Source organism: Rutilus rutilus (assembly GCF_951802725.1).
Source record: "Rutilus rutilus genome assembly, chromosome: 3".
Classification (NCBI taxonomy): domain Eukaryota; kingdom Metazoa; phylum Chordata; class Actinopteri; order Cypriniformes; family Leuciscidae; genus Rutilus; species Rutilus rutilus.
In genome coordinates, this window is record NC_140211.1 from 59,051,842 (window position 1) to 59,075,360 (window position 23,519).

A 23,519-nucleotide genomic window follows, 5' to 3' on the forward strand; every position below is an offset into this window, starting at 1 on the left:
TTACCTTTTTTAGTAAGAACAGTTATTTTCACCAGTGTTACCATTGCTAAATTTGTCTTCCCAGCAATGTAACAAATTTTGATGCAGACCAGATATTAGTATCATTAAATGATGGCAATGGAAAGACTAGCATTGCTGGGAATGAAAATCCACCAAAATCATGCAGCCAAAAAAATAATAGATTAGTTTCAAAGTGTAAAAGTATTATTGTTTTGTTTTTAAATGCTTGTCAATTGTGATGTTATATCGAATAATTAAAGTTACTTCAGTTAAAGCAAAGGGATGCACCAACACAATCTCAATCACTATTATGGCTAATTCGTATCTCATTCATATGTTTATGTATGATCTGCTTACTCCCCAGTGACGGGCATGTTTGGGATGGACCTTCATGCTTTTTTCTAACATTCATACGTTTCTGCACAACTCAGTTCATACAAATTCATATGAAATCGGCACCTCGTAACATAGGTTTCCCGTGAGATCAGATTGGGTGCACACATATAAACCATGGTTATGAACTGATTTTTAATTGAAACGGCAAACATTAGCTTGCTGGCATTGAAATTATTAATGCTTGAAATGCTTAAGTCAGTTTGTTAGCACAGGCCGGGGAGTTACAGCACTCTTCCTCAGAAACTGAGGTCATGCTAAATGGCTTACCCTCCCTAGAAAGTCATCATCGTCATCATACTCTATTCCCTTCATTGGAGGTAGCTCTTCAGCAAATGAGTGATCACCTGTATAATCATAAGGGAAAGCCTTCTCCTCACCAGCCTCACCAGAGTATTCGTCCTCTGGCTCAAGAACTATGGGTAGGTCCTCACTGTCCCAGGATTGGGGCCGATCATCCTTTTTCAACTGGGTGTACTCTCTAAGTTTAGGTATACCTGTCAGGTATTCAGGGCTGCTTGATAAAGATGGAAGTTCCTCAACTTGGTAAACTGCTTGAGGAACATCTAAAAGTTCTGATGATCCAATCTCTGGCTCAGATGTATCAGAAAACGTTTGTTGGCAATCAAAAAACTCTGCATCTGACTCAATGCTATCTGTGTGAACGGGTCTCGGTCTGTTGTTGAGATTGAGACTGTAAAGTGGAGAGTCAACATCTAAAGCTGCAGTGGCATCTAACTGTATCTGGTCACCTGTCAGTTTTGAAGGCATCTCAGAGGCTTTGAGCTCTTGAGTCACTTCCAGAGTACAAGGTGTCATAGCAGCTACACATGGATAAGTTCCAGGTAAGGCTAAACTTGATTCAGGATCTTCACCACCAAATGATGGTAACGTCTGTTCAAGCTGGACAACCTCTTCAGCACAAGAAATCCCCTCGCTTGGCGATTCATGGGATTCTGACGAATTCCTCTGATCGGAAGAGGATGTGCTAATTATTGGAGAGATTGAGCTTAAATCAGTTAGTGACACCTGAATGCCTGTTGATGGAGTCTTCACAGATCTTGAAAGCAAAGTTTTGTAATCAGGTGATTCGAGACTCAAACTAAATGCGGAGGAATCAATTTGATTAAGTTCAACTCTTCTGTGAGAGTCTTTGAGATACAACTGAAAAGAATTTACTTCTTGCAATACATTTGATGCTTTAGGCTCTTCAGGTGATGAATCAGGAGTGGATTTGTGGGCCTCCAAGTCAAAGACTGGTTGAGATCTGTTCTGCTCAGGTATATTGGGGACACATGTGGCTAGATGTGACTCTTTCGATGATTCACTGGTCAATAAGGATGCTGTCGACTTTATTTGAGGATCTAAACTTTTTGAAATGGAACTTAAATCTTTCACTTGAGGCTCTGAATGAATGTCCATTGAGACATTTTCCTGTGCAAAATGAAAGGGAAGAAAACAATGTTTCTCCCAATATGTAATAATTACATCACACAATAGATTTTGTTGCATGGAAAGATAGAAAAGATTAACATGCATTAACATCCGATGCAAAATACGGATGTCTTTCCCAATCCTGTTCCAAACAGGATCAAACACAAATGAACCAGCTAATTACGATCTTCCGGAGCACTTGATAATTACAGAGAGATGTGTTTGATGAGGGTTAGATCTGGGTAAATCTCCAGGAACAGGATTGGCCACCACTGCTCTAAGGCTAAAATTCAATCATGCGGTTTACATTCTCAGAATTGACCATTTTCTCAACACTGCTAAAACTACATGCTTGCTCTACAGTTGTCTATTTAGTCTTGATTTGTTAGTAGATCCAGAATTGTGAAATTCCGTGTTTCAGGTCAGATTCGACACTGCATTCCTCTTAGTTCATACATTGTGATAAATACACACGATTCACAGCTGCATGCTCAATCTCTTACCCCTTTTTTGGCGTCTTGAGGGGCTAGTTTTCTTGAATCATGTCCTAGATCATCTTTTTGTTGCTGTGAACTTTCCATGTGTTGATTGCTAGTTTGATCTTTTGCAGATGCACCTGTTGCGGTGATTTCAACCCTTTCTTCACAGTAAGAAATTGTCTTTGTTACACTTTCTGTGTCCTTCTGTGCTTGCTCGAAGGCTACATCATGAGATGGGGTTGGTTTTAGCTCCTCATCCAATGAACACTCAACAGTTTGAAGCCCCTCTGTTTCAGGTGGAGACTTGATTTGTGCTGTGCATTGTTCAAATGTCACTAGATTCAGCAAGGCAGAATCATCTTTGAGGACAGATAGATCTTTCATAGTCTCATCAATGTCAGAAAATGACAAATAATTCAAATTCTCATAAAACTCCTCATATTCAGATTCAATCACTGATTCAGGAGATTCAGGTTGATAAATTACCTCAAAAACGAACGGTTCTGGAGTAACCGTTTCAGTTAGTTCTGTTTCTAATGTTGCAGCTTCAGGCGATGGGTTTCGCAATTCTGTTTCATGAAAGTACATCTCAGGTGATAAGGATCTAGAATCTGTCTCTGAAATCTCAGAGATAGATGATAAAGGTCTGTTTACAGACATGATCCATTGTGGCAATGGATACCATGATGAGAATGATTCAGGAAACACTGAGTCCATATCAGAACTCTGATCGTTACACAGTGAAGGGGACAGTGGAGTAAAAATGGGTTTGTGCTGCTTGAGTGCCACACTAGATTGTTCATTTGGAACTGGTGATGATGTTGAGTATTCAGGTATAGGTGAATCAGGTGAAAGACTTCGAAATTCATTCAATGAGCATGTCGTCTCAGGAGATGAGGGTCGACTTTCGGCCAAAAACTCTGCAGATGGCAATGAAAGTCTGTGCTCAGGAACTGGTGAATCAGGAGAGAGCGGTCTGTACTCATTCATGGATGTATATGATTCTGGTGAGGATGCTCTCCTATCTGAATTGTCCATTAGAAATGGACTTAAACTTGTACAGTAAAACAAAGAATCCGTGGAAAGTGCTTGATTTTGTCCAAATAAATCAAAGGATTCTGCATGCACAGGTGTTTCAGAACTGCATTCAAAAGTCTTAAAAATCTCCTTTTTACATCCAGCATACTCAAACACACCTGGTTTTGAACAGAACGTTTCACCTCTATATTGAGGATCATACAAATGGGAGATTAATGACAAGGGTACAGCTTTGTACACAAGTTTAAACTGAGGCTCCATTCTGACAGTGTTCTGTAATAACAGATATGTCGTAGAATTGGATAATTCTTGGCCAAGTGATTGATGGCTTTGATCAACAGTTTGGTTGTATTCTATTTCTAAATCACACTGATCCACGGGAGATATTTTACCTGACTCAGGAGACAATGGTCTATATTCAGTCCATGTATTTTCCTCAGATGCAAAGCTTGCCGTGTCAAATTCTACATCAGACACAATTGATTCTAGGGAGGATGACCTGTATGTGGCTTTTTGGGTGACATTTACATACACTGATGGTTTGAAGTCATAAACAGGTGAGTCTGGTGATAATGGTCTTTTTTCATTCAAGGACATGATTGATTCAGGTGAGGATGTTCTCCGTTCAGTAGTTTGATGTGCAAAAACCCAAAGCTCAATGTCTGTGTCTGATGATAGTGACTCAGAAGACTCTGATCGGTATAAATTCATTGCTGATATTTTATGTATACAAGAGAACTGTGGAACTGGTGAGTCTGGCGATAATGGTCTACACTCTTCCAACGATATAAAGGATTCTGGAGATGCTCGATCTACCATTGACATAGGTGACATTGGCCTGTAATCACTTACTGAATCAGGGGAGAGTGGTCTATGCTCAATTTCTGATATTACTGATTCAGGAGAGTCAGGTCTTTGCTCTATACTGAGGTCTGACAGATAGAATTCATTTTCAACATCCAAAGAGACTGGAGAAGTTGACTGAGAATCTGATTCTGGTATGATAAATGTGAATGTTAGTGGCGTGAAGTCAGGAACAGGTGAATCAGGGGACAGTGGTCTGCTTTCATTGACCGATGTCAGTGAGTCAGGTGAAGACAATCTAAGATCAATCATTGAGTCATTAAATACATCTGTGCTTCTATCAAATTCTGATAATATTGATCCAGTAGTGAACAGGTCTTCAAAGTAACTTTTATATTCTGTATTCTCTGAACACAGCGATTGAGGTGAACATGATCTAGATCCTGTCACTGGCAAACTACTCTGAATGAATAATGAACTGAATTGAGGTACAGGTGAATCAGGGGACAGGGGTCTAATCTCAGTTTCTGATAATATAGACTGAGGAGAGTCAGATCTTTGCTCTAGATTAAGGTCAGAATGACACAAGTCATATTCAAGATCCAAACTGACTGATTCTGGAGAGGTTGGTCGGGAGCCCGTAAATGGCATGATACATGTGTGCGTGGCCGGTGTGAAATCAGGAATAGGTGAATCAGGGGACAGAGGTCTGTTATCATTAATTGATGTGATTGACTCAGATGAGTACCTTCTAAGGTCAATCATAAAGTCATCAAATACATCTGTCTGCATATCTATTTCTGATAGTATTGATTCAGGCAATAGTGATATGTAACCTGATACTATTGTTGGTTCAAACTGATTGGTATAATATTGATATATTGGAGAATCAGGAGATAAAGATCTAGAGTCGGATCTATCTTCATTTATAGATTCTGTTGATTCTGCAGAAGAATCTTGGGTAAAAACATTTAATTCCCATTCTTCCTCTGATAATGCAGATTCAGGGGATGAGGACCTATAATCTGTTACAGAAATTGATTCAAACACTACTGGAAAATACTGTGGTGTAGGTGAGTCTGGAGATAGGGGTCTACATTCATTTATGGACCCATTTGACTGTGGAGAAGACCCTCTAATGTCTTCCAGAAGCATGGCAGATTCAGGTGACATGGGTCTCCATTCAGGCAAGGAGTCTGGGGAAAGTGGTCTACTGTCAGTATCTGATAAAATTGATTCAGGGGAATCTGGTCGATTATCTATAGTTAGCCATTCTTCAAGGCAAAGTTCATATTCTGTATTCTCTGAGCACAGAGACTGAGGTGAACATGATCTAGATCCTGTTACTGGCAAATTATTTTGAATGAACAATGAACTGAATTGAGGTACAGGTGAATCAGGGGACAGGGGTCTAATCTCAGTTTCTGATAGTATAGACCAAGGAGAGTCAGATCTTTGCTCTAGATTAAGGTCAGAATGACACAAATCATTTTCAAGATCCAAACTGACTGATTCTGGAGAGGTTGGTCGGGAACCCGTAAATGGCATGATACATGTGTGCGTGACCGGTGTGAAATCAGGAATAGGTGAATCAGGGGACAGAGGTCTGTTATCATTAATTGATGTGATTGACTCAGATGAGTACCTTCTAAGGTCAATCACAAAGTCATCAAATACATCTGTCTGCATATCTATTTCTGATAGTATTGATTCAGGCGATAGTGATATGTAACCTGATACTATTGTTGGTTCAAACTGATTGGTATAATATTGATATATTGGAGAATCAGGAGATAAAGATCTAGAGTCGGATCTATCTTCATTTATAGATTCTGTTGATTCTGCAGAAGAATCTTGGGTAAAAACATTTAATTCCCATTCTTCCTCTGATAATGCAGATTCAGGGGATGAGGACCTATAATCTGTTACAGAAATTGATTCAAACACTACTGGAAAATACTGTGGTGTAGGTGAGTCTGGAGATAGGGGTCTACATTCATTTATGGACCCATTTGACTGTGGAGAAGACACTCTAATGTCTTCCAGAAGCATGGCAGATTCAGGTGACATGGGTCTCCATTCAGGCAAGGAGTCTGGGGAAAGTAGTCTACTGTCAGTATCTGATAAAATTGATTCAGGGGAATCTGGTCGATTATCTATAGTTAGCCATTCTTCAAGGCAAAGTTCATATTCTGTATTCTCTGAGCACAGAGACTGAGGTGAACATGATCTAGATCCTGTTACTGGTAAATTATTTTGAATGAACAATGAACTGAATTGAGGTACAGGTGAATCAGGGGACAGGGGTCTAATCTCAGTTTCTGATAGTATAGACCAAGGAGAGTCAGATCTTTGCTCTAGATTAAGGTCAGAATGACACAAATCATTTTCAAGATCCAAACTGACTGATTCTGGAGAGGTTGGTCGGGAGCCCGTAAATGGCATGATACATGTGTGCGTGGCCGGTGTGAAATCAGGAATAGGTGAATCAGGAGACAGAGGTCTGTTATCATTAATTGATGTGATTGACTCAGATGAAGACCTTCTAAGGTCAATCATAAAGTCATCAAATACATCTGTCTGCATGTCTATTTCTGATAGTATTGATTCAGGCGATAGTGATATGTAACCTGATACTATTGTTGGTTCAAACTGATTGGTATAATATTGATATATTGGAGAATCAGGAGATAAAGATCTAGAGTCGGATCTCTCTTCATTTATAGATTCTGTTGATTCTGCAGAAGAATCTTGGGTAAAAACATTTAATTCCCATTCTTCCTCTGATAATGCAGATTCAGGGGATGAGGACCTATAATCTGTCACGGAAATTGATTCAAACACTACTGGAAAATACTGTGGTGTAGGTGAGTCTGGAGATAGGGGTCTACATTCATTTATGGACCCGTTTGACTGTGGAGAAGACCCTCTAATGTCTTCCAAAAGCATGGCAGATTCAGGTGACATGGGTCTCCATTCAGGCAAGGAGTCTGGGGAAAGTGGTCTATTGTCAGTATCTGATAAAATTGATTCGGGGGAATCTGGTCGATTATCTATAGTTAGCCATTCTTCAAGGCAAAGTTCATATTCTGTATTCTCTGAGCACAGCGATTGAGGTGAACATGATCTAGATCCTGTTACTGGCAAATTACTCTGAATGAATAATGAACTGAATTGAGGTACAGGTGAATCAGGGGACAGGGATCTAATCTCAATTTCTGATAATATAGACTGAGGAGAGTCAGATCTTTGCTCTAGATTAAGGTCAGAATGACACAAGTCATTTTCAAGATCCAAACTGACTGATTCTGGAGAGGTTGGTCGGGAGCCCGTAAATGGCATGATACATGTGTGCGTGGCCGGTGTGAAATCAGGAATAGGTGAATCAGGGGACAGAGGTCTGTTATCATTAATTGATGTGATTGACTCAGATGAGTACCTTCTAAGGTCAATCACAAAGTCATCAAATACATCTGTCTGCATATCTATTTCTGATAGTATTGATTCAGGCGATAGTGATATGTAACCTGATATTATTGTTGGTTCAAACTGATTGGTATAATATTGATATATTGGAGAATCAGGAGATAAAGATCTAGAGTCGGATCTATCTTCATTTATAGATTCTGTTGATTCTGCAGAAGAATCTTGGGTAAAAACATTTAATTCCCATTCTTCCTCTGATAATGCAGATTCAGGGGATGAGGACCTATAATCTGTTACAGAAATTGATTCAAACACTACTGGGAAATACTGTGGTGTAGGTGAGTCTGGAGATAGGGGTCTACATTCATTTATGGACCCGTTTGACTGTGGAGAAGACCCTCTAATGTCTTCCAAAAGCATGGCAGATTCAGGTGACATGGGTCTCCATTCAGGCAAGGAGTCTGGGGAAAGTGGTCTACTGTCAGTATCTGATAAAATTGATTCGGGGGAATCTGGTCGATTATCCATAGTTAGCCATTCTTCAAGGCAAAGTTCATATTCTGTATTCTCTGAACACAGCGATTGAGGTGAACATGATCTAGATCCTGTTACTGGCAAATTACTCTGAATGAATAATGAACTAAATTGAGGTACAGGTGAATCAGGGGACAGGGGCCTAATCTCAATTTCTGATAATATAGACTGAGGAGAGTCAGATCTTTGCTCTACATTAAGGTCAGAATGACACAAGTCATTTTCAAGATCCAAACTGACTGATTCTGGAGAGGTTGGTCGGGAACCCGTAAATGGCATGATACATGTGTGCGTGACCGGTGTGAAATCAGGAATAGGTGAATCAGGGGACAGAGGTCTGTTATCATTAATTGATGTGATTGACTCAGATGAGTACCTTCTAAGGTCAATCATAAAGTCATCAAATACATCTGTCTGCATATCTATTTCTGATAGTATTGATTCAGGCGATAGTGATATGTAACCTGATACTATTGTTGGTTCAAACTGATTGGTATAATATTGATATATTGGAGAATCAGGAGATAAAGATCTAGAGTCGGATCTCTCTTCATTTATAGATTCTGTTGATTCTGCAGAAGAATCTTGGGTAAAAACATTTAATTCCCATTCTTCCTCTGATAATGCAGATTCAGGGGATGAGGATCTATAATCTGTTACAGAAATTGATTCAAACACTACTGGAAAATACTGTGGTGTAGGTGAGTCTGGAGATAGGGGTCTACATTCATTTATGGACCCGTTTGACTGTGGAGAAGACCCTCTAATGTCTTCCAGAAGCATGGCAGATTCAGGTGACATGGGTCTCCATTCAGGCAAGGAGTCTGGGGAAAGTGGTCTATTGTCAGTATCTGATAAAATTGATTCGGGGGAATCTGGTCGATTATCTATAGTTAGCCATTCTTCAAGGCAAAGTTCATATTCTGTATTCTCTGAGCACAGAGACTGAGGTGAACATGATCTAGATCCTGTTCCTGGCAAATTACTCTGAATGAATAATGAACTGAATTGAGGTACAGGTGAATCAGGGGACAGGGGTCTAATCTCAGTTTCTGATAATATAGACTGAGGAGAGTCAGATCTTTGCTCTAGATTAAGGTCAGAATGACACAGGTCATTTTCAAGATCCAAACTGACTGATTCTGGAGAGGTTGGTCGGGAACCCGTAAATGGCATGATACATGTGTGCGTGGCCGGTGTGAAATCAGGAATAGGTGAATCAGGGGACAGAGGTCTGTTATCATTAATTGATGTGATTGACTCAGATGAGTACCTTCTAAGGTCAATCATAAAGTCATCAAATACATCTGTCTGCATATCTATTTCTGATAGTATTGATTCAGGCGATAGTGATATGTAACCTGATACTATTGTTGGTTCAAACTGATTGGTATAATATTGATATATTGGAGAATCAGGAGATAAAGATCTAGAGTCGGATCTATCTTCATTTATAGATTCTGTTGATTCTGCAGAAGAATCTTGGGTAAAAACATTTAATTCCCATTCTTCCTCTGATAATGCAGATTCAGGGGATGAGGACCTATAATCTGTCACGGAAATTGATTCAAACACTACTGGAAAATACTGTGGTGTAGGTGAGTCTGGAGATAGGGGTCTACATTCATTTATGGACCCATTTGACTGTGGAGAAGACCCTCTAATGTCTTCCAAAAGCATGGCAGATTCAGGTGACATGGGTCTCCATTCAGGCAAGGAGTCTGGGGAAAGTGGTCTACTGTCAGTATCTGATAAAATTGAATCTGGGGAATCTGGTCGATACTCTATTGTTGCTAATTCTTCAGGGTAAGACTCATATTCTGTATTCTCTGAGTACAGAGACTGAGGTGAACATGATCTAGATCCTGTTGCTGGCAAATTACTCTGAATGAATAATGAACTGAATTGAGGTACAGGTGAATCAGGGGACAGGGGTCTAATCTCAGTTTCAGATAATATAGACTGAGGAGAGTCAGATCTTTGCTCTGGATTAAGGTCAGAATGACACAAGTCATTTTCAACATCCAAACTGAGTAATTCTGGGGAATTTTGCCGGGAACCTGTAAATGGCATAATATATGTGTGTGTGGCCGGTGTGAAATCAGGAATAGGTGAATCAGGGGACAGAGATCTGTTTTCATTATCCGATGTAATTGACTCCAGAGAGGATGTTCTACGATCAATCATGTCATCAAATAAAATGGTATGTATATCTGTGTCTGATTGCATTGATTCAGGGGATGAGGACCTGTAAATTGTTACTGTTGTAAGTTCAAAGTGAGAAGTGTAATACTGAGGTATTGGAGAATCTGGTGCAAATATGGGGAAATCAGGGGAAATAGGTCTGTGTTCATCAACTGCTTCTAGAGAAGCCACTGGAGTAAAAAGATCTAGTTCATGTTCATGCTCCGACATTGTAGATTCAGGGGACAAGGAGCTAAAATCATTTACAGCAATTGATTCGAAGGCTGCTGTGAAATATTGTGGCACTGGTGAGTCTGGTGAGAGCAATCTAAACTCATTCACTGAGGTGTCTGATGCTGGTGTGGATGCCCTGAAACTATTTTCTAGAGTGAACACGTCTTCAAAGTACAGTTCATTTTCAGTATTCTCCGAGGACAGAGAATGAGGTGAACATGATCTACGACCTGTTACTGGAAAGGTACTCTGAGAGAAAAATCCACTGAATTCAGTTACAGGTGAGTCAGGAGATAGTGGTCTGAACTCATTAACTGATGCTATTGATTCAGGAGACAATGGTCTACACTCAGTTGCTTCAGGTGTGTCATCCAGCTCAAGAGATTCTGGAGATATGGGTCTAAATTGATCATGTGACTCAGATGAAAGTGGTTTGCCTTCACATTGGAACATTGCTGGACTTTCAAAATTCAGTTGTCTCTGAGGTAAATCCTGATTATTCTCTGTACACTTGACAGATGGGTTTTGTTCAAAAGAATCATGAATTTTGGATTCTTTAGCAGATGGGCATATTTCTTGTGGCTCATGTAAAACTTCAGCTTTTCCAACAGCCGAAGTTATTGACTTAGCTTTTTCTGAAATATCTCCTGAAACAAACTTGGAGCAGAATGTCTTGCCCTTGTAGTGTGGATCAAATATCTTAGCAATACGATTTCTAAACATAGCTTTGGACATAACACTATCCTGTGGTTTTGGCAATTCACTCATACTTTGTTCCTCATTGTATAGTGATCCAGTGGGCTCGATAGCTAATATTCTTTGAGAGTATGATTCCTCTATTGGCTCGCCATCAAAAGTAACACTTTCTACTATAACCTTGGACAAAGGAACATCTTCAGGCTCTAAAATGAAAGATTCTGGGGATTCTGATCTTGGTTCGCAAAGCAAGGGCTCACACTGCGAATATTCAATGTCAGATGTTTCTAATTCAGGAGATGAGTCTCTAAGGCTCTGAAATGTGGTTAAATTAAAGTTCAATGTGGTTCTATATACAGGTACAGGTGAATCCGGTGAAAGGGGTCTGTGCTCATTTATCGATGTAAATGATTCAGGAGATGACAGTCGGGTTTCAGGTTGTACTTCTGATACTGTTTTGTTTTCATTGTCTGAGAGGCCTGACTCATCTGAATCAGATCTATACACTTCAGCATTTATGAAACATTCCAACACTGTTTGAGTAAAGCTGGGAAGAGGAGAATCAGGAGAGAGGCATCTCTGCTCATTAAAAGATACAGTTGATTCAGGGGATGATGGTCGACTTCCAACTAGACACTCTAAAGATATCAGATCACAGTCTATGTCTGAAACTTCAGACTGAAATGATGGTGATCTATATCCTGTCATGAGTGCTGAAGAGTCATTTTGCACGTCTGTTGCAAAACAAGGTATTGGGGAATCAGGGGAAAGTACTCTATATTCATTTACAGATGCTGTTGATTCTGGAGATGATGGTCTTATTTCAGTCAAGAATAAATAAGGAGATGGAGTATGGCTTTCAAAACGCATCTCTGTGGATAGTTCCTTATCTGAAATGTCAGAACTGATGGACATAGGAGACCAAGATCTATTTGATTCAGGCGATAATGATCGGTAGAAAATTGCAGAACCAGGTGAAATTGGTCTTTCTGTGTCATCAGTCACCAGTAAATAAGATGCTCCTGGTGTATCTTCTGTAAATCCTGCAAGAGGGACCATTTTTTCACCAGGTGCGGGGGATGTTTTGTATTCTTCAACATTTATTGTAAATTCAGGTGTGTCATTTTCAAAAGCAGTTGGCAAAGGTGTAGCTGGCCTAAAATCAGGCAATGGAGAATCAACAGAGAGAAGAGTGTAGTCATTCAGTGAAGTTACAGATTCAGGTGAAGAAACTCTTAATTCCGCCATTAATATGCAGGAGTCTGGTGAAGATGGTCTATAATCAAATGGTATTGGTGAGTCTAAAGGCAAGGAGACCACTGATTCTGGCGATGATGGTCTATTTTCAGATGAAGTCATTCCAAAGTTGTCAACATACTCAAACTCTGGTGATCTTAGCTCAACTTGGGATGTTAAAGATACTGGTGTAAGAGGTCTATACGTCACAACTTCTACTGAGCTAGAGATGGTATATTTAGTGTTTGTGAATTTAGCATCGGTTTGTTTGGTTAGAGTATTTGGTATGGTTATTGCAACTCTTGCTTCTGAAGAACCGGAATCAGTTATTGGAAGTGATAATATTTGTGGCTGCTCAGTTACTGAATCAAGTGACATTTGGTTAGGTGTAGGGGTGGTAATCCTCTCTGTAATGCCACTTTCGAGTGCAGCAGACATGCTAAGTTGTTGAGGAGGACTGGAAATTGCTTGAGCTAAGCCTTGTACTCCTTCAGTAGACAATTCTGTGAAGCTGATTGATTGGCTGACATCAATATTTTTGGAAACATCTGAAGACTCTTCAGACTCTCTACAATTCACTTCTTCCACAAAAGAAATCTCGTTTTCAGGGGACTTATATGTCTCTGCAATTGCACTCTTTTGGAGTGAAACATAACTTTCACCAAAAAGGGTTCTATAGAATCTGTCAGAAATTTCCTCAACGTGGTGCTTTATATACTCCTCACTTTGACTTGGTTTCTTTGAAAGTGTAGCCTCATATTTAATTGGTGATGTAGATACAGTTTCCGACTTTTCACTTGATGGAGATGTAAAGGAATGAATTGTACTGGAGACATGTGAGGTAATATAATCTTCAGAATCTTGCTTGAGTTCCACATTCAACTCACTGAAATCTGGTTCGACATTCTCTGATTCCAAGAGTGTGTGCCCAAAATCTGACAGGGTTGATTGTCTCTGACTCAGTTTGTACCTTTCCATTGAATTTATGGGTGGAACATTCTGTTCATCATCCTGTTGGGTGGAGACTGGGATAAACTGACCCCCAGTTGCTCCTAACTCTTGGAGAGGATCATCCACAGTTTCATGTATATTGCTTGATGGTTCGTTGGGAATAGTACCACCTTTGTAAACTGTGTCATAAACGTGAGACTGTAGTCTCCAGGGAACAGTTTTGTACAGGGTAAAGAGAGGACTTACTTGTTTGATAGTGCCTGGGAATTGTTGCCGCAGTCCAGCCATATCAAAACAACTATGTGTTGAGGCTCCGACCACCCTGACAAATACAGAATCAAATTTAAATTACTTAATATACTTTTAATACATTTTCAATTGTATAGGACAGGAAGAGAATGAGAACTTACTCTGAACCCATTTCCTTGTCTATCAACAACCTATCTTTCTGTGAATCATTGAAGGAAGACAGATTGCAGGAGAGATCCTCAACAGATGCCACCAGAGGCCCAAGTTCTGACCCTCTTTGAGTGACCTCTGTTCGCCGGCCCGGCCTGGGGCTGTCCATGTCCTCCTGTAGCGCTGAAAAACCTGCAAAGGCCAATATAGATTTGGTTGTACAGTTGTAAAACCATTGTAAAAGTAATGCAGTGAATCATCACCTTCTGTAAAGTGAGGAATAAGAATATTTTATAATCAAACACCAACCTAATATGCTTCAAGATATTGTCATCATACATACCTTCACTATGATCCAATGATATGGTTTGCTCAATTTCTGCATAGGTGTGTGATGACTGGTCTTGACTGCACTGGATGATTTTTGTTTCAATGAGATGCACAATGTCCATTCGATTTATTTTTGTAAGTGTCTTCATCAAAGTGTTCTCTGCTGTTAAGTGGAGAGGTGTTATATATACTTTTGTCAAATAGAATGCAACACACAACTAGATATGTACAATGTGAAGGGATCCCCTTCTGAGTGAGTGATGTCATAATATCATAATTTGTACTGTGCATGTAACGAGCATCACTCGTTCACAAAATTATATGCCTGATCACTAAAATATCATAGCACGCATTTCCTCATTTCATCAATCAATTTACAACATAATTCTCTCTTTTTCCATAAAAATTTAAACAAAGTTGCATTTTACATATTTTTTTTTAAATATAAATAGTATTTATTTTACATCAGTTGTGTTTTGGCACTGCTCTTCAGCGTGGATGAATATAATGGTTATCCAATGGTTACTGGTGATCATTTCAGAGCAGATTTGTCATGCTGCACCAAGACAGCATCAAGATATTCCAAAATAAGGGGAAACATGTCTTCTGAACTAGTACTGTAAGTGTAATTTCTGCCGCTGTGGTTTGGATCTTGTTTTACACTGGCTATGTCGCTTATTCTTTATACTCGCTATATTCGCTATACTCTCTGTAGTTCAAGGTTTTGATGATTCCACAGAGGTCAATAAGGATTGCAGTTTAGAATTGTCCATGTTCATCACAAACTAGATGATTATTTCAAATTCTAGGCAACAAGTCTTGTACTTGCTCAATTGTGGAATTTTTTTTACCCCAAAAAAGTGTTCCATGATGCCAGGTTTTTAAATGTAATTGGAGTAAATTTATTTAGTTTAGATGAATTTCTGCCTTTAAGCAAATGGAGCTGAAAAAAATTACTGAAAAAAGTGATTCCAAAGGATGGTGCACCCCTGCTGAATAATCCAGCATAAACCAGCATGAATTTCAGGTGACCAACAATGCTGGATTTGTCAGCAGGGACATTGGTGGTGGCTGAGGGGTAATGCTGAAATAATTATTTAAAGTGTACTGATCTTTGATTTAATAGTGTTCAGTATATCCGGTGAATAGACCAATGCAAATTCATTCAAACTACAGGAAAACACATGATCAGCAGATCTTACCTGTAGCATTTTTGCCCTCTCTTTCTTTCCATAGCCTTATGAGTGCATGGCTTTGATCTTGTAGTGAATTTGGATTCTCGTTTCTTATTTGAATGATCTGTTTCTCACTGAATTCAAGCTCTTGAGCCAATTCTGTTTTAATAAAATCACATCGATAATGAGTCATACATTTAATTCAGGATAAAGTATCTGTATGAAACAAAAGTGCCCTTAAGACCGCAATGCAATATGTGTTGAAATAAGATAAGGTTTACAATAATAAAAAAGTAGGCATGCAAAATTCTGTGAATTTTCAAAGATGGAAACTTTCCATGGGAATTAATGGGAATTTAAGGGAATTAACAGGAATTTATGGGAATAAATGGGAATAAACTGGGAATTTTCAAAGTTGAGGGTTGGCTCTTCATAGGTAACTTAAATATAGTTGAGGAAAGTATATTTTAGCATAATCTTGACTAAAACAAACAGATGCCATTCAAATACACTTGAATATCCATGCCATTCCTCAATCACATGCACATAGCACACTGCTTACTGCATGGCTATTGAGACCACACCCCCTACTGGCACTTTGCGGTATATATCGTTACCGCGGAAGAAAATGTCAACCGTAACAGATTTTTTTATTCCGTGTATACCGCGACATGTAAATAAGTAGGCGTGGTTAACTCATGTGCAGCTTGCGTGAGACTGAGACACTGATATTTGTCAAAGAAACATGAAGAAAGACCAAGAGGATCCGCAAAAGGAATTACTTTTTCAAAATTAACCTGATATTTTCAGGGGGGAAGGTGCAGAAGTCAACTAGAGCAGTGCAGCACACTGAACGTTTAGAGAGACGGACATGCTCGCAAGGGGCTTACTTGACAACAAGTTCATATATCAATATTCTAACGAATAGAAATAACCTTAAATAATGTATCTATCCGTCTCTTATGTGTACAGTTACTTTCAGAGTGGACGCGCAAGCGCTTGCCGTGGTAATGAATATTTCCTAAATTCCCCAGCTTAACTTCCCATGGAAATTTACCGGAAACTTTCCGGAAATTTACCGGAAATTTTCTGCCCCTTTGCAACCCTAAATGTATCCCAACTCCATAAATAATTCTACCATTTTAACCAAGTACTGTACCCTATAAGAGCAGAGGTTCCCAAAAAAAAGGAGCCTCTTTGTAGTTTATATGTACATTTTCTGTCTAGCTCTGTCAGTATCTAAGCTCTCTGCTCACAGTCACAGTTAACTGAATTAATGTAATGACAAAGGTTCTGTAAGTAGCACTCATATACCCCCTTTCCACCAAAAAAGAACTGGTTCGGAACTGGTGCTGGTTCAAAGTTGGTTCAACTTTCGAACTTTCTCAGAACCTGTTTGTTATTCCACTGACTAGAGAGCCCAGCGAACGACGTTGTTACGTCACTGTGTACGTTGCCATACGTCTTAGCTTTCCCAGAAACGTTTGGGCCAACTTCAAGCATAACAATTACAATGGCGGACTACATCGTCTTTCTGCAAATGTTTCTCCTGGCTTTGCGATCCTATATTGGGGTCAGAAGAAGACGTTTAGAACACATTTGTGCTGCTCGTCTGGATTACTATAGACGGAGGTTACGTTCAAGAAGAAGTTCGACAATAACCCCAACCCCCGACGTAAGCATGACATGGTAAAAGAACGGTTCTAGTCCAGCAAAGAGTTGGTGCCGCTTTGGAACCAATTTTCCTGGCCGAGAACCGGCTCTTTGGCAGTCGAAACACAAAGAACTGGTTCGCGAGTAGGCACCAGCTCCGAAACGGCACCAGCACTGCCTTGGTGGAAAAGGGGTACGAGTCATCGCAGCAACAAGTGCTCTGTGGCAGCCAGTTAGGGAACCATTGGTATAGAGGTTAGCAGCTTACCTGACCAGCTGAAACCAAGGTGGTCTGCTATTACAGCCAGGCGCCCTTCTTTCCTGTCAGCCTCATCCTGTGGATCTACTGCAAATTCCAGCAAAGCAGCAAAAGACATATAAGCACACAAATCTAATACTAGAAGTCATTACAAATAATTGTTTACGACACTAAGTTAAATAAGGTCACTGGCTTTCTCATGTAAAAAATATACTTATATATTTAATTATCTATTATTAAATCAACATTTCTAAGCAAATATGCTACAGAAACCATTATCAGATTAGTTTCAATCTATGAGCAAAGACAAGGTAAAATATCAATCATGAATGAATACTATGAATAACTGTCCCAGAATTTGTGAACATTATAAAAAATTTAATATCAACTGCACCTCACAACTGATGTTTTAAGTTGAATTAATTTTGTCATAGACCTATATGCAGTCAGTGAATAAACTGGCAAAAAACATTACATAAATACTCAACACTGCATCTGGTTTAATGTAAATCTTGAGACTTATGTCAGATAAAAGGAAAAGAGACAGTCACAAACATAGCCCAAACATCAAAGAAGCACCACAAAGAGAAGAATTAGTTACAAGACAGAGAAGCAGCACTTTCATCACTGAGGTGCTGAGGCAGATGAGAAAGAGATAATGTGCCCCAAGAGATGGGGGATACCTTGACTTCGGACTTTATCAGCAGGGATTCGTTCCATCTGCGTCTCAACAGTCTTGTCCCATCTGGGCCTAATGACCAAGGAATCCTCAGGGAAAGGCATTTGCATGTCAAGCAAAGGTTCACTTTCTATTACTGAGGCATTGATGGTGCTGCTTTCATCATTAGATAAGGCAGCAGCCTCCTGTTTGTCTTTCTCTGCCTGAGCCAAACTCTCCACTACCTTAGCTGCCTCATGGCTAATCTCTTCGAAAAATGCAATAGACTGTTTGCTTGTGTCAGTGGGCAGGGTCTTTTTTTGTTTTGCTGGTGTGGAAGATTGAATTGGCTGACCAGGCTTTCCCCTGACTGGTAGTCTTGAAGGAAGTGTCTTAGTTGTGCTGGATAGGTCAGTGCTTGTTGAACGTCTCTGGTCCTTTTTGGTTGGTTTCTTGGTGGAATCGCTTTCACAGAAGCTCTTGGCTTTGGAAGACTTTGTTAAACTGGAGGTTATGGATGGGCCTGTCTCTGTGTCAGATTTTCTCCTTGTTTGAGGTTTTACGGGCAACTTCGACTTCTTATCCTTGGAAAGTTCTACACATTCAGACCTGAGGGAGCTGGCCTTAACAGGGATTCGGGATTTTGGTTTCTCCTCCTCTTTGGAGGTTGGCATATCTTTTCTAGTCTTAGATGATAGAGAGGCTGCACTTTTAGAGACAAGTTTACTTTTAGATTCTGTCTTTTCTGGGATTTTGGTTTGTTCTATAACTGAGTGCTGATCATCTGGGGGGGAATCTGAGAACTCGTGGTCCTGGTGGGAATGAACTGATCTAGTAATAGTTGACACTGCTGTCTGAACATTGACTATGACCATATCAGAGTAAGCAGGATCAGATATTAAATGTCCCTCACTCTTTACTTTGTCTGATTTAATCTCTGCTGTTTCTGGTATTGTTTGGTCCTTCTCTGAGGTTTTGGTTGAGGTTTTAGACTTTATAACATCTGACTTTGTAGCTGCAGCCAGATTAACCTCAGTAGGAGAATGTACAGATAAATCTGCAGGCTCATTAGAAAGGTCATTATTCTCCTCTTGCTTTATCTGCAAAGAGAGGTTACAACCAACCTCATTCTCAGCATCACTGGATGCTCTTCCAGGCCCATTCACTCCTTCTTCAGCTATGCCTTCTTCAATGGGTTGCTCTATTTGGTAAAATGCAAAGCCTTCCTCCTCGTAACTCCTTTTTGTCATGTCTATCGCACCACTTCTTGTCATCTCAAAAAGTTTTCCCTCTTGGAAGAGGAAAGGATTCTGTTCACTTGTTGGTGTACCCTCCTCAGTTGGTGTCCTTGCTGGTGTTGTGTCTGGAGTCGCTCCTTGGGAAGGCCGATCTACAACCAGACCCAAGACCTTTTGCTCTTCCTCTTTGACTCTTGCTGCAAATGCATCATCATCTTCTCGCACTGAATTCCAGGCGTCTGTCTCTGCTTTTGCTGTAACTCCTCTAGATTCAGTCTTAGGAGGTTCCTCCTCAGCATCATCTTCCTCTGTGTCATCATAAATACATATTTCTGGTTTAAATGTTTCTCTTGTTTGTCCAATAATAATTGGAATAGAATTAATATCTAGGCTGCCACTACAAATATCAACATAAGATGTCCCTGTATGCCTCATGTAATCACCTTTTATCTCATCTGTTACATTAGATTCTTCCTGACTAGGCAATATGTAATCAACATTTTGGTAATTGGCTGCCTCGTTCTGCATTTCATCACTGTAAGTTTCTTGATTTCCTTTAGATCTTTTTAAGCTTTGCTCTTTTTGTTCATCAGTTATATTTTCAGCCAGATTGTTGCTGTTAGAGGCAGTTTTATTCAACTGTACTAATTCTGAATCAACATATTCTTTGTCCTCAAATTTCTCACTAGGAGATTCTTGAAGGTGTGGTTTTATGTTATGCTTTTCTGAGACAGACTGAGGTCTCCTCATTGCTGATTCAGCTGAAGATGCTGCACTGTGGGCCATGGTATGTTGACTGTCCTCAGATGTTTGGGGGCTCTTACGTATACCTGCTGGAAAAGGAGAGGGAGGTTGTACTTTAATGATCGGTTCAACAGACCGTGCTATCTCTGATGCTTGGTTGAGTTCAGTAAACCCAACATCATCCACAGAGGATGTTTCATATTTGGATGTAAGCGCAAACAGTTTGATGCTCTCATCTCCTGCATCAGACGATACCAATGTCTGAGAAGATTCACTATCTTTTCTATTGTCCTTTTTGTCTTTTTCATCTTGTTCCATTTCATCAAATGTTTTTATTTTGGCAGCCATTTTAAACATCTCTTCCTCTGGAGTAATTGTCCTCTGTGTCAGGCCACACTTCAACTCATCATCTTCTACTGTCTCCTCTGGGATTACTGATGGCTTAAAGGGAACAATCAGGACCATGGGGTCTGGGGTTTTGGGATTGACCTCATAACTTACCTCTTCAGAACTTGGTGTGTCAGGGGAGAGAGGACTCTTACCCGAACTTGTCATCAGGGACGTCTGCTCGCAACTGTCATCGTCTGCATTACCCTCCTGTTCTTTGAGCAATCTACTACGCAAACTCTCTGGGGGGATTTCAGGGGCTTTGGAGGATGTCAGGGGGCCTGTGGTCACACTGGGTTGTTCTACTGTAGGTGGAAAAGTCAGGTTGGTTTTCATCTCTACGGGGCTGTTTTCTAAAGAGTCACAGCATGGGGATTCATTTGTTGGACTAGGCTCAATAGAGTCTGGGGTTCTATGGGAAGAGTTGTCTTCCATCACGGGACTACCTTCTAAAGAGTCTTTGTGGCTAATGGTAAAAGAGTCATCAGCTACTGGACTAAGGGTCTCTGAATCTTGGTGTCTAAGAGGCAGCACTAAACCACCATGATCCTGTGTAGCTGCCCTTGAGGCCAGAAAGTCAGAAGAGGTTGGTTGATCATCAAAGGATTCCTCATCGCTCAAAAAACTCTCTAGTGTTTCAGATGCTCTTTTAGTCAGTTTCCGAGATTTAGGTGGCTTGGATGACACAGAAACAATGTCCTTATCAACAGAAGTTTTTTCATCCCCAAAGTTCACCCCCCTATTCCTATGAGGAATAGACATGGACTCACTTTTTGTTGGCTCATCCACTGCTTTGCTCAGTGCTGGATGATGAATTGTAGCCTCAGATGCCTGTTCATCAGTTGCCTTCATCTCAGTAGAAAAGGAAACAGATATTTTACTTGTCTTGACCTTAGGGGTGACTGCTACTGATTTTGAGGACTTTGCAAGTATAGACTGAGGTGGTTTTTTTGGTGATAATGGGAGGCCCTCGGGGCTTGTTTCTGGAGTCTCAGCCATGCCCTCATGTTTGTAACTTTCCTCAGAACTCAATGGGGCTTCCACTTCAGCAAGACTAGCACTGGGTGAGTCGACCAATGCTTCATGTTTAACGCTGTCAGAGCTGTCATCAAATGCACTGTTCTCTGTACCATTATCAGGCAAAAGATCTCTGCCATGTTTTGACAAATTTTGAGGAATAGTTGTTGTCATGCTTGAGTGAGTGGAGGGAACTGCTGACTCTTTCCCAGAAATCACACCCTCGCCACTCTTCTGCCTTGCTTTTGTATCTTCTTCAAAGTCTTTAGAGTGTTTTATGTGTGGACTAATTGTGACTTCTTTTTCTTCATGGTGATCTTCAGGCTTTAAAACATCAGGAGACCCTTCTTCTTGTGAGGGTGCTCGGGGAAGACATTGTGACTTTGTGAGTATAGCCTCGGGTTTACTCGCTGGTGTGTGTTCTGCTTTGGAAGATCCTTTGTGCTCAAAGAGGCCAGACTTTCTTTTTGAGGGGTCTTGGCCAGTTTGAAACGCTCTCATTAGTTCTCTTACAGACATGGTTTCTTCTAGACTTCCAGGCTCAGGCTTTGGTGACCTAGAAGGAGACTGTTTTTGGGGTGAAGAAGTTTGTTTTTTCAGGCCTGATGTTTTCTGGTCTTTGACAACAGAAGATGCTTTGCCTTCTGTTGCTTTATATGGAGGTTTTTGGCCTGTCTGTTTTTTATGACCTTTTTGTTCTTCCTCTACTTTCTTTTGAAGAGCCTTAACTTTCTCTTTAATGGAACCAATTGGTGTCTCCTCAACCACTGGTGATACAGGAGACTTTTTTTGGTCTGCAGGTACAGGTAGTAAGGCATCCCCTTCGTTACTTTCTTTTGTGCTCATTGATTGGGTTTCTTCTGTGTGTCCTTGAGGCCCTTTCCTCCTTACTGGCTTTTTTACTTCTGTTGTATGGGCTTTAGTGTCTTTTGCCACTGTAGGGACTATTTTTCGACCACCTCTGCGCAGAACAACCTCAGTGAACCGTTGCTGTGATGGAGTCTCATGGGATGCAGGCATAGATGTTTCAGGCACATCCAATAAGTATTCCTTAACATCACCAGTGGAAACAGTGTCCATGCCAGACCAGTCCCTAGCACCCTTTGGTCTCTGTGATCCTCTGTTGACTCTAACTTCCTTTAGAAGTGATTCTTGAGATTCAAAGGCAGCCATCATTTTGGCCTCTTCAATTTCACTTTCTGTCAGGAGAACCCACCCCTCATCCTTACTATATGGACGACTCTCTGTTTTTGCAGACTCTTCCTTGTCAAATGTTCCACTTCTCAGAATTTCACTAACTTTCTCCAAATCCTCTTTGACTTTTTCCATTATCTCAAAAGGCTCTGCTGACACCTCCTCCACCCCCTTATCTAAATAATCCCCTTGCAGAGGACCCGCTTTCTCGGAGGAATCAGTGGTCAGAATAGCAGTCATTTTGATAAGATCTTGTTTCATCTCTGACACTTCAGAGAGTAAATCTGGACTTGCAAGCGCAGGGGAGTCTCGGATCAAGCGTGTTTTCAGGAATGACGTTTCAGTTGTTTCAGTGTCTTCATCATCTTCCATTTGGATGACATTTAAGGAGCAAATTAACCAAAATTTAAATTAAAGGGACAGAGATTGGAAAAGGACATAAGGGATCAGTTCAGAGCTTCAAGGACCAGAAGGCATCAAGATGACAAAAAAAGGTAAGTGGAGTATGGGAGGATGAGTGGAGAGTCTACTGGACTTATGGGGGAATAACAACTGCAAAGCAAATACTAACCAAATCTTAAAGACAATGGAAGAATAAGCAGGAAACTTGTTTATCCACATTTGGTTCAACAGCGCACTCACACAAACAAAAAGACAAACTAAAGTGATATTTAAAAGGGAGACAAAAATAAGCCAACCCAAACACTGGGACATATAGTGAAAAACAGTAACACAAAGTAGACATTGCTCAATATTTATAACTCATGTCTACAGAAGAAGAAGACAAAACAGAGAAAGAGAGAATTCAGGAGAGAACTCAATAAAAATGAACTCATCAAAAACAAGTCTTTAATGTTTTTTTTAAAGAAAGCCAGTGATATGCAACTAAAACTGAACGAATGTGAAAATAAAGGCATTTAAAAAAAAAACATACACTCTCTGAAAACAATGTGCAAAAAAATTTACCAGCATGTCATGGGGGAAGTGCCCTTAAAGGGACATCTTTGTACCTTATTTGCCCATAAAAGTTCATATAGTAAAGGGTACATATTACTA

General features: G+C 40.2%; 2 protein-coding genes across 6 annotated transcripts in view; both read right to left on the minus strand.

Moving 5' to 3' along the window:
* Positions 1 to 23,519, minus strand: part of ank2b (ankyrin 2b, neuronal) — a 106,503-nt gene that overhangs the window by 6,435 nt on the left and 76,549 nt on the right. For 2 of the 5 annotated variants that reach the window (XM_084405431.1, XM_084405432.1), the window contains exons 39-44: positions 17,909 to 22,828; positions 17,235 to 17,312; positions 15,341 to 15,472; positions 14,152 to 14,298; positions 13,820 to 14,000; positions 13,656 to 13,731 (exon numbers count right to left, since the gene is read on the minus strand). In XM_084405431.1, coding sequence (XP_084261557.1) covers positions 13,656 to 13,731; positions 13,820 to 14,000; positions 14,152 to 14,298; positions 15,341 to 15,472; positions 17,235 to 17,312; positions 17,909 to 22,828 — 5,534 coding nt within the window. Of the gene's footprint in view, positions 1 to 13,655; positions 13,732 to 13,819; positions 14,001 to 14,151; positions 14,302 to 15,340; positions 15,473 to 17,234; positions 17,313 to 17,908; positions 22,829 to 23,519 lie in introns of all 5 variants that reach the window. The other 3 variants (XM_084405428.1, XM_084405429.1, XM_084405430.1) reach the window with 2 other exon arrangements.
* On the minus strand, positions 522 to 5,403 carry LOC311288176 (uncharacterized protein). Its single transcript, XM_084405434.1, has 2 exons — positions 2,331 to 5,403; positions 522 to 1,827 (listed from the first exon to the last, which is right to left on the minus strand). The coding sequence occupies exons 1-2, from the start codon at positions 5,319 to 5,321 to the stop codon at positions 646 to 648; spliced, it is 4,173 nt and encodes a 1,390-aa protein (XP_084261560.1). The 5' UTR covers positions 5,322 to 5,403; the 3' UTR covers positions 522 to 645.